The sequence below is a fragment of the Zingiber officinale genome, chromosome 1B (assembly GCF_018446385.1).
Source record: "Zingiber officinale cultivar Zhangliang chromosome 1B, Zo_v1.1, whole genome shotgun sequence".
Lineage (NCBI taxonomy): Eukaryota > Viridiplantae > Streptophyta > Magnoliopsida > Zingiberales > Zingiberaceae > Zingiber > Zingiber officinale.
Genome location: NC_055986.1, coordinates 51,957,588 through 51,968,431, shown reverse-complemented (window position 1 = coordinate 51,968,431; position 10,844 = coordinate 51,957,588). Strand labels below are relative to the sequence as shown.

The window sequence follows — 10,844 nt, the reverse complement described above, 5'->3', positions numbered from 1 at the left end:
TCAGACCTCACTGGATCGGTCACCAGACCGATCCACAGCACTCTGGATCGGTCCAGTGACCGATCCAGCCCTCCCTGGATCGGTCCAGCGACCGATCCAGACACTGATCACAGGGATTTCTGATTTTTCTTCTCCCGAAATTCAGAAACCCCTAATAAATTCCAGAAAATTCGAAAAATTGTGAAATTTTGAGGATACATTCCTCATAACATACATTATCATGGAAAAATAGTTTTCTATGAAAATAGTTTCCATTTTCAAATCTTGATACAAAATTCGAAAACTTTGAAATAGTTCAAAGTTAAGTCATCTTTGTATCATCTTGCTCAATGAAGAATGCTATCACTAGGAAAGCTTCATCAAGGTTTTTCAAATCAATTTTAAAATGCTTTTAAAACCATTTGAATTTAGGACCATAATCTTAGGGCTAAATGTACATGACTTGTACACAAGCTTTCCCTATGATCCCTATTTTCTTGAATTAGGCTCATCTAGGTACAAAACCTATGCACCTTGATCCTAACTCATGATCCTAATATCTCACACACATCTAAAGTGTATCAAACACATCCAAGTCAATTTTGATGTGAGATATGGGTTAAGGTCAACTTAGGCTAAGTTCTCATGCATTTTCTAAACACCAATTTGATCTCAATATCAAATTATATGTTTGTCCTTAAATCAATTTTATTGATTATAATGCAAGAGATGATGACATGGCATATAATGATATCATAAGTAAAAACATGTGCCATTGTCATGATGTCATGGTATAAAGTTTGAATTTTAACTAAAGCATGTCATATAAATAACCTAAGCATTATCATGACATTTCAAATGATCATAAATTAAATATGATGTCATGACATGGCATATGGCAAACAATCATGGTAAGTTAGCACAAATGAAATACCTAGATTACCTATCTAAGTATCCTTAATCACTTAGCTAATTTAACATCTAATCCTAGATTGCCCTTATATCCCTAAGGGAAACCAAAATCCCAGTTATGGTATTTCCCTAGGTTTTCCTCAAATTGTGCCACTTAAGATTAAAAATGATATTTCCACCATTAGGCACATTTAGCTCTTCAAGGAGTAATTAGTAATTCTATTTCATTTTCAAAGGTTAACAAAACCTTGAAAATGCTCCTTGAGTGTCAATTTCCTCAAAGTTGGGTTAACTACCCTTCTTATTGGAGTTGACACTCTCTAACCCATCTATGGGGTAGAGAAAATGCTCCTAGGAACCCAATACCTATTAGAGCTCATTGGGTTCACTAAATATTCACTAGGGATGACTTCCCTAGCAACCCTCCTAATGACCCTCTTAGGCTTTAAAGCCTTGGTCATTTGGGTCTCATCAAGGTCAACTATAGGGGTGACTCCCCTTGTGACCTTGGTAATGGTCTTCCTAGCCTTAGGTTTTGTTCCATAATCGAATGGAACATTATGATAGGTGGGCTTGACCATTTGGGACTTAGGTTTGTGACCCAAACCCTTTTTGTCCTTGGACATTGGTTTTTGACCCTTAAACCCTAGAGATGACTTCTCCAAAGTTTTAAGAGCCTTTTCCAAAGTATCAAGTCTTGACCTCAAGACTTGATTCTCCTTCTCTAATACCTCAAGTTTTAATTTGTCATTATTCTTTGAGGCATTCCTAGGCATGTGTCTAGTTGATTTAGGGTTTCTACCTAGATTTTCCTTAACCTTAGGTGTTTTAGTCCTAGGGTTGGTATTTCTAATGTTTTCCTTATCTAGGCTAACATGTTTAGCTCCTAAGCACATGTATTGGTTCCTAGAGTTAACATGCTTATCAATATTTGCAATTGCAATAAAACTCCTAGCATGCATTTTATTAGAATTGCAAAAATGAACCTTAGAGGTTACCTTAGGGTTTGCCTTAGCTCCCCCTATCGATGTGCCCGGTTTCTTGTCCTTGCGAGGTTTCCTCCCCTTCGGACATTGGCTCCTATAGTGTCCCCGTTGCTTGCATTGAAAGCACACCACGTGCTTCTTGCCTTTGCGTGTTGGGACTCCGGCTTCCTTGACCTTTGGTGCCGGTGGAGTCTTCCTAACTCTCTTTGGACATTTGCTCTTGTAATGTCCACACTCCCTACACTCAAAGCATATTATATGTAACTTATTTGAAATTGAATTGCTTGAGTTACCTAGGTTTGGGGATGGTTGTGAGCTCTCTTCCTCATCCCTTCCGGAGGTAGAAGCTTCTTCTTCTTGCTCCGAACTTGAAGAAGAACTCTCCTCCTCTTCGTCCTTAGATGTTGAGTAACCCTCAACTTCTAATTTCTCTCCTCCATGATGTGAGCTCCTTGATGACTCACTCGTCTCCTCTTCATGGCTTGAAGTGGAGCTCTCCTCATGGTACTTGGCCAAGTTATCCCATAATTCCTTGGCATTGTTGTAACCTATCTTACACAAGATGTTAGTAGGCAATGAAAATTCAATTATTCTCGTTACCTCTTCGTTGATTTCGGATTTGTGAATTTGTTCTTTCGTCCATTCCTTCTTCTCAAGAGGTTTTCCTTCCTTATCCACCGGAGGAGTAAAACCTTCTTGTACACAAAACCAATTCATTATGTTAGTCATAAGAAAGTACTTCATCCTTACCTTCCAATACGCGAAGTCGCCGCATTCGTAGAAGGGTGGAATGGTGATGTCTTCTCCATAGAGATCCATCTCTAGCTTTGCTCCCACGGGTGTTGATCCGATGAAGAGCGGCCTCGCTCTGATACCACTTGTTAGGATCCTTTGTACGGCTAGAGAGGGGGGGTGTGAATAGCCGACCCCAAACTTTCGCGTTTCTTCCTACGATTAGGTTAGTTGCAGCGGAAATACAAGGAAGAAACTAAGGAGAAGAAAACAAACCTCAAACGCAGGGATGTAACGAGGTTCGGAGATGATACTCCTACTCCTCGGCGTGTCCGTAAGGTGGACGAGCCCTATCAATCCGTCGGTGGATGAGTCCCCGGAGAACCGGCTAATATCAACTCCTTGTGGGTGGAGAAACCTCGCCACAAGATCTTGCAACAGCAAGCAAAGAGTACACGAGATACAACAAGAAATACAAGACAATATGAATGCAACAACACTAGCTTGCCTTCTCGTCGTCGACTGAAGTCCCAGATGAAGCAACAACTTCACGGACGGATGCCAACAAGCAACTCAGCAGCAGCTGATCCAGTCGTGGAATGAAGCTCACGCGAAGCTTCGGAGGAGCTCAACAAAGCTCAAGCACAGCAGCACTTCGAACAGGAAGGAGGAAGAAGAGTTTTGCATCAAAGCCTTGATCTCCTTTTATAACCTGCGAAGACAGAAGCCAGCGGAGAAGAAATCTAGCCGTTGCGTCGCAACGGCTAGTGCCCTGATCGGTCTGTGGACCGATCAGGGAACCTACTGATCGGTCCCCAGACCGATCAGCATGATTCACAGAAAGTTGCCCAACTTTCTGTTCGTTTCCTGATCGGTCTGTGGACCGATCAGCCAATACCTGGATCGGTCCACGGACCGATCCCACCTCTCCATTGCGTCTCGATCGGTCGTGGAGACCGATCAGCTTCATGCTGATCGGTCCCCAGACCGTAGAAGCTTGCTTGCCTTCTGTTTGTTATCCGATCGGTCACCGGACCGATACAGAACGATCCACTGATCGATCCAGAGCTTGGTTTTTGCCCAAACCAAGTCCCAAGTCTCCCAAACCAACATTCGGTCAACCTCGACCTGTTGGTACTTAATTCCTAGCATCTGGTCACTCCCTTGACCTGCTAGAATTCCCCGCCAAGTGTCCGGTCAATCCCTTTGACCTACTTGGACTTTCCTCAACACCAGATGTCCGATCATCCCTGATCCATCTGGATTTTCCCTTGCCTGGCTTCACTCACCAGGACTTTCACCTGGCTTCACTCACCAGGATTTCCACACTGCCTAACATCCCAGTTAGGACTTTCTCACTGCCTGGCTTCACTCACCAGGACTTTCCCACTGCCTGGCTTCACTCACCAGGACTTTCCACACTGCCTAACATCCCAGTTAGGACTTTCCCATTCACCTAGCTTCACTCACTAGGATTTTCCCGAATGCCTGGCTTCACTCACCAGGACTTTCACCTTCACCTAGCTACACTCACTAGGATTTTCACCTGGATTCACTCACCAGGATTTCCCGACTGCCTGGCTTCACTCACCAGGACTTTTCCCCGTGCCAAGTCTCCATACTTGGACTTTTCACGTGCCAAGCTCCCTGCTTGGACTTTTCCAGTGCCAAGTCTCCATACTTGGACTTTTCCAGTGCCAAGCTCCCTGCTTGGACTTTTCCGTGCCAAGTCTCCATACTTGGACTTTTCCAGTGCCAAGCTCCCTGCTTGGACTTTTCCGTGCCAAGTCTCCATACTTGGACTTTTCCCGAATCAGGTCAACCAGGTCAACCTTGACCTACGGTTGCACCAATAATCTCCCAAACATCTATTCTTGTCCCACATCAAGAATAGAACTCTCTCACGAGTGTCAAACATCAACATGCAACTCAACTAGGTCAACCTTGACCTAAGGTTGCATCAACAATCTTCCCAAGTCAAACATCAAAATACAACTCGAGTCAAGTCAACTCGAGTCGGGTCAACCAGGTCAACCTTGACCTAAGGTTGCACCAACACTTACCTTAAGATCTTTGGAGATATAGTAGGAGTCTACTATAGATGTTCATTCTGGTGTTCTTGGGAACATATTTAAAACTTACCTTTACGCATCCTGATTAGTTACCATTTCTCCGTGGTTCATTAATCTGATGATTAGCTCCTTGATTCTTCTGTGTAGATAAGCAACCGATTCGCCTTCTACCATCTGGAGGTTGTTGATTTGGTTTTGGAGTAGGTCCTGTTTCGCTAGCTTTGTTTCGGACGTTCCTTCGTATAGCTCCAAGAATTTCTCCCAAAGATCTTTTGCTAATTCGTAGGTGCCGATTCTGCTGACTTCCTACGGACATAGCATGCTCAGCAGATGGAATTCGACTCGTCTTTTAGTTACGAAGTCGGCTTGTTCTTTCTTTATCCATGAATACTCCTCTTTCTTAGCTCTTTGTTGTTCCGTGGGGGCTACAAAATCATATTTCATAATAAGAGAATTTCAAAATATATTTTAAAAAATACCTCCATTAGACGTTTTCATTGAGGTAAATCTCCCTCAAACTTCGGCGGATATATGCTCCGTCTGGCCATCGTCTTTGTACTTTAGTCGGCGGTTAGTCCTTCTGAAGTGGTTGGGTTCTTATACCAATTGTTAGCACAGCGGGGCCAACAAGAGAGGGGTGAATTGCCTATATAACAAAAATTAACCTTTTACAATCTTCCAACTTAGGTTAGTAGCATAATTATAACAAAAGAAATTGAACAACTAAAAATAAAAGAAGCTAAGAAATTACTTGGTTATAACGTAGGTGGTTGTTAATCCAAGGCAAATGAAACCACTAAAAAAGTCTCCTTCATTGAAGGCAGAGAAGTCTCTTACTCTCTTTGAACACTCAGAAATAAGGTAGGAAATGAATATTAGAGTTGTTGATTATTTTCTAGGTATAGACATCTTTTTATAGTCACTGGAAAACTCTATCCGCAACTTGAAGTCACCTCCAATGTGATCCAAGGTGCCTTCCATCGGATAAGTTTTATCCGTGCAGATAAAACTCTATCCACGACTAATGGCTATCAGAAGGCGCCTTCAAAAGCTGAAAGGAGCCTTCGCACTATTCATTGAAGGCGCCTTCCACAGGGCAACTTAGCTAAATGCTGATATAACTCCGACCTTTTCCTTCAACAGACTTCCTTCCCGGCTTCTCATCCTTTGAACTCCTCGCACACCCTTCTAGTCCGTCGGTGTACTCTTCTACAACATCTCATCTTTCTGATGAACCGAGTCCATTAACTCCCTTCCCGTGTCATCCTTCTAGCTAGCTGCATCTTCTACTCGACTTCTTGTGTTCCTAAGCTCCTGTACACTTAGGCACAAGGATCAAACACAACAGGACCTAACTGAACTTAGTTGACCATATTAAAATTACCCCGGAGTACTAACAAAAAATTTATAAAATCGTCTCTCATTAGATTGCTCTAAATCTATTTATTACACAAAATTCTAATGTGAAGATCTGTGCAAAAATAGAATCTAAAAAATTCTCATGCATTGTAGCGTCTTGTATTATACATCTTTGAATTGAGAGTGAGGGATGAACTCTTCGCTTATTATTGGTGGAAATGCCACCAATATAATCTTATTTTTTTCTGATTGATTTAAACTTGAAATTTAAATTTGAAATTTGGACAATTTAATTGTTTGGTTTTGATACATGAATACCTGCAATTTTTTAAGTCTTCTTTCATTTTTAACATAGATGATTACGCTCATCATAGATGGTGTCTCTCACAGTCCGAATAATGTGAAGGGAGATAAATTACGGAGTCAGTTTATAACTACCCTCCAAGTGGTTAGGGGTGGGAAGAGTTTTTTTCCAAGAACATGTCCCCGTCAGAATTTGATCTCTATTGTAGTAAATTTGTTATCCTCTAACCAACTAAGTACCCCGTGATGACTTAGGCCTTCTTTAAACTTTATGAATGCCATTTTTCAACAATAACAAACCTAAAAGATTATTACAAAGGATGTTAATGTCAAAATAATGTATTAAAAATAAGTTAATGTGAGTTTAAGATGGTAATGATGAATAAATGCATACAAATATTAGAACAAAAAAATATTAATTAAACAAGTAATATCTTTGTCTCATTATTCTCCTGTATCCATGGATGCTGCTTGAATTTCATCAATCTGTTCAACACTTGTGCAACTTCTTTCATGGTAGGCCTTTCTTCTCCACTAATTTTTAGGCATTGCTTGCAAAGATCACTGAGTTCTTGAATTAGTTGTATATCTCCTTCATTTTTTACTTCATTGTCCAAGATCTCATAATGTCGATTGTCCTTCATAGACAAAAGAAAAGTCGATGCAAGATTTCTCTCTTGTCGAGAGTCTTCAAAGTAAATTGCCTTTTTACCTGTCAATAGCTCAAGAAGAACAACACCAAAACTATAAACATCGCTTTTATCAGTTAGTTTGCATGTTTGAAGATACTCAGGATCTAGATAACCACAAGTTCCTTGCACCAAGGTTGCAAGCTGATTTTCATCTTTAGGCACTAGCTTTGAAGCTCCGAAATCTGAGACTTTAGCCATGTAGTTTTCATCCAAAAGTATGTTGGAAGACTTCACATCTCCGTGAATGATTGGAGGTGAAGCTGTTGAATGCAAGTAGGCCAATGCATCAGCAGAGTCATAAGCAATCCTTAGGCGAGCACTCAAGGAAAAGGGAGATATCTTGCTTTTTTCGTGGATTAGATGATGAAGGGTTCCATTGGAGACATACTCATAAACCAATATAGGAACCTCCACTTCAAGGCAACAACCTAAGATCTTGACTATGTTTTTGTGGTTGATCTGTGACAAGATAAGCATCTCTTTTCCATATTCATTTTTTTGGCTCTCATCAATAAACTTTGATTTTTTTATTGCAATGACATGACCATCTTCCAAAATTCCTTTATAAACAGTCCCATGCCCTCCACGCCCAAGGACTCTAGTCTCATCAAATTTATTTGTTGCCTCTTCTAGTTCGTTTATCTTGAATATCTTAAATCTAAGGCCTTGCTTTCCTTTGATTTCTTCTAGTAATTTCCAACCTCCATGTTCTTTAAAATGTTGTTCTTTCGCCTTCACATATTTCTTTCTTTCGTATATCATAAAGATACACATGCTACTGATTAACAAAAGGACTATGCTACTTGTTATACCTACAAAAGTGAGTACGAATGGGAGAATTAGCAAAGAGGAATAGATCCAGGGAATAAATATATGTTCACAGTTCTACATATGTAAGTACAAAAGTGAGGTATTATAAAAATAGAAGAAATTGATATACAAATAAAAGAACTTTATGATGATGCATTTATAAAATATTCCCTATCAAGCGTGTGCACTGTTAACTATTATCTGCACTTGCCAAGCAATTAGACAAGCAAATTTTCTTATCAGATAGCAAAACTTGACATGATCAATTGGAAAAAGAAAGGCCACCAACATTAACCCAATACCTCTTAATAACTAAGGACATCGGAATGTGCATGCAAAGACAATCTTCCACCTCAGCACAAAGGGTATTGTCACTCTCGAAGAGCCCTAACCAATTTTGGTAGCCTTTTAAGGTTGCTCATGGTAGGTTGAATTTTGATCTTGTTGAAGGTATTAGCAAGAGGTTCTTGTTGGCTACTTATATTTTACTTCTTCGAGTATCTCTATGATCCTATTTCACTTGTTAAAAGTGATTTATGTTTTCAAGTAACTCATCCTTAAAGCCTTTTGAATCTCAAGCTTAAAATGGCTTCATAGTAGAACTTAGCCTTAGTCGACCTCAAAGCCACTTTTATCATTTTGGTTGTTTGAGAATGGGCAATGTCCTAAATCTAGATAAGGATATGGATCTTAGACAGTCTAGATAATTTTGTATTGTTGCTTATAACAAATCTATTCTTGATCCTATCTTGTTGAAGACATTAGAGAGAGCAATATCATAGGTCTTCTAAAATTGATTTCATTTATTCATCTCCAAAATCCTATCTCGTCAGTCGAAGTCCCTCTAGTTATGCTTATATAACTCATATTTTAGCCTTCCATGTGTATTCGAGCTCAGATGATGGACAATATAAATTGAGCATAAAGGTGTGAGGATCTTTGAACTCATGGATGATCATCAAGTTTAATGAAGGAACCAAAGAGATGTGAACCCAATATTTAATTGAGTGTTATAATCTTAGATTTATTTGGGTTGAATTGTATTAATATTTTGATTGCCTAGGTAAATATTGATAGAAATGTTAATGGAATAAAGCAATGAAAAAGAAGAGATTATATTATGTATGGATTTTTAGTCCCACATTAGGAGTCTCTTCGTCTTATTGTTGGTTTAGATTATAGCACATGCATTGATGTTGTGAATATATGCATGTAAAGAGGTGCTCTTTCTCATAAGTGGGTGCACAAGAGTGCAAATCCATGGCTTGGATTTGGACTAAACTAAGTTAACTTGTGGGGAAGCATGACCGATCTAGGTAAAATTTGTGTAAAATTTGTCCAAGTGAATGAACCAATATTTTATCACCTGAATCTCTTTTTACTACCCTCTCAAGAATGTAACAGAAATATTAAGCCCATTAATGGTGATTCTATAATGTCTCAATAATAATAGCTAACATTAAATCCATTAATGACGATTCTGTAACATCTCAATAATAATGGTGGACATTAAATTCATAAATGATGATTCTGTAACGTCTCAATAATAATGGCTAGTATTAAATCTATTAATGGTGATTCTGTAATGTCTCGACAGTAATGCCTTACATTAAACCCAACATTGAATGGTCATAACTTGATCATTCATTGTAGTCAGGGATGAGCCCTCCTATATAAGGAGGCTAGATCTTGAGCAAAGAAAGAAGAGAAAGCAATAACAAAAGAATTTCTCCACTTTCGTTCCCCGATTCTTTCCCCTTAGTCGTGCATCCACTCGGTTGAACTATTCATGATCACACTCGGTTGTATTCTTAGTTTTCCACAAAAACTAGTGCTTGGTTATGTGCATGGTTCTTTCGTTGTATCTTGAAAAACAAACAACCCGAGAGAACCTCGTGTTGGAACCCCAAGGTTGTTTTGGTGTGATCAACAAGTTAAGGTAGGTCCTGTTTGTTTTAACCTTGTGTCTAAGTGTGCAGGAGCTTAGGAACACAGGTACTCGAGCGGAAGACGCAGCTAGCGAGAAGGACGGTAGTCCGAGGGACGAGATGCTGCGGAAGAGTACATCGGTGGACGAGAAGGAAGCGTGCAGTGGTTCCGAGGGACGAAAGCCAGAGCGGAAGATTGCTCGGGGAGCAAGAGACGCAGCTAGCGAGAAGGACTGCACGCGGTGCGTCCAAGGGACGAAGACTGCGGATGAGTACGCCGACGGACGAGAAGGAAACACATGGCGATTCCGAGGGACGAGAAGTCGGAGGGAAGCCCGCTCGAGAAGACCGGAAGTTGGGTTCGGGTGAGCCCTATTCCGGATGTCAGAGATCACCCAAGCAAAGCGGAGCCGGAGCATAAAGACCCGGACCAGAGGCGAGCTGAACCGGAGAAGAGAGCACGGACCAAAAGTCAATTGGGTTGACTTTTGGCTCCGGGGCGCCCGGAACTGTCCGGGGCGCCCGGAGCTGTCCGGGGCGCCCGGAACCCTTCCGGGCGCCCGGAACCCTTCCGGGCGCCCGAAAGTGACTTTTTCACAGGATCGAGCTTTGACTCGATCCAACCGTTGGGGGATAAATTTTATCCCCCCAGGGCGCCCGGAACCCCTTCCAGGCACCCCGACCAAGGCTATAAATATAGCCTTGGTCCAGAAGCTTTTCATTCATTCAGAAATTGTAACAACACTTGTGTGCTTCCATTGCTTTGATTAGCTTCTTTCTTTTTGTGCCTACACTGCTGTAAACGAGGCTTCTCCGCCTGAAGGAGTTCTTAGTGCAACCATCTTCCTTGGATTAACAACCTCCCCGGTTGTAACCAAGTCAAAACCGGTGCCTCATTTTAATGCCTTTTTTTCTGCTTAATCTATATTTCAAGTGTTAGCTTAATTGCCGAGAAAGGGTTGTGTTTTATTCAGGGCTATTCAACCCCCCCTTCTAGCCGGCCCAACGGTCCTACAAGTGGTATCAGAGCCGAGGTGCTTCAGGAGGACTAACTGTCGAACGAAGCAACGC

At 41.0% G+C, this 10,844-nt stretch overlaps 1 protein-coding gene across 1 annotated transcript; it reads right to left on the bottom strand.

Annotated features, from left to right (window-relative positions):
• Positions 1 to 6,762: 6,762 nt before the first annotated feature.
• LOC122038347 (wall-associated receptor kinase 3-like) lies at positions 6,763 to 7,828 on the bottom strand. Its single transcript, XM_042598057.1, has one exon. The coding sequence runs from the start codon at positions 7,807 to 7,809 to the stop codon at positions 6,763 to 6,765; it is 1,047 nt and encodes a 348-aa protein (XP_042453991.1). The 5' UTR covers positions 7,810 to 7,828.
• Positions 7,829 to 10,844: the final 3,016 nt, after the last annotated feature.

Excerpts from the sequence above, each read along its gene's own strand:
- LOC122038347 (XM_042598057.1), bottom strand. The coding sequence starts at position 7,809 with ATGTGTATCTTTATGATATACGAAAGAAAGAAATATGTGAAGGCGAAA.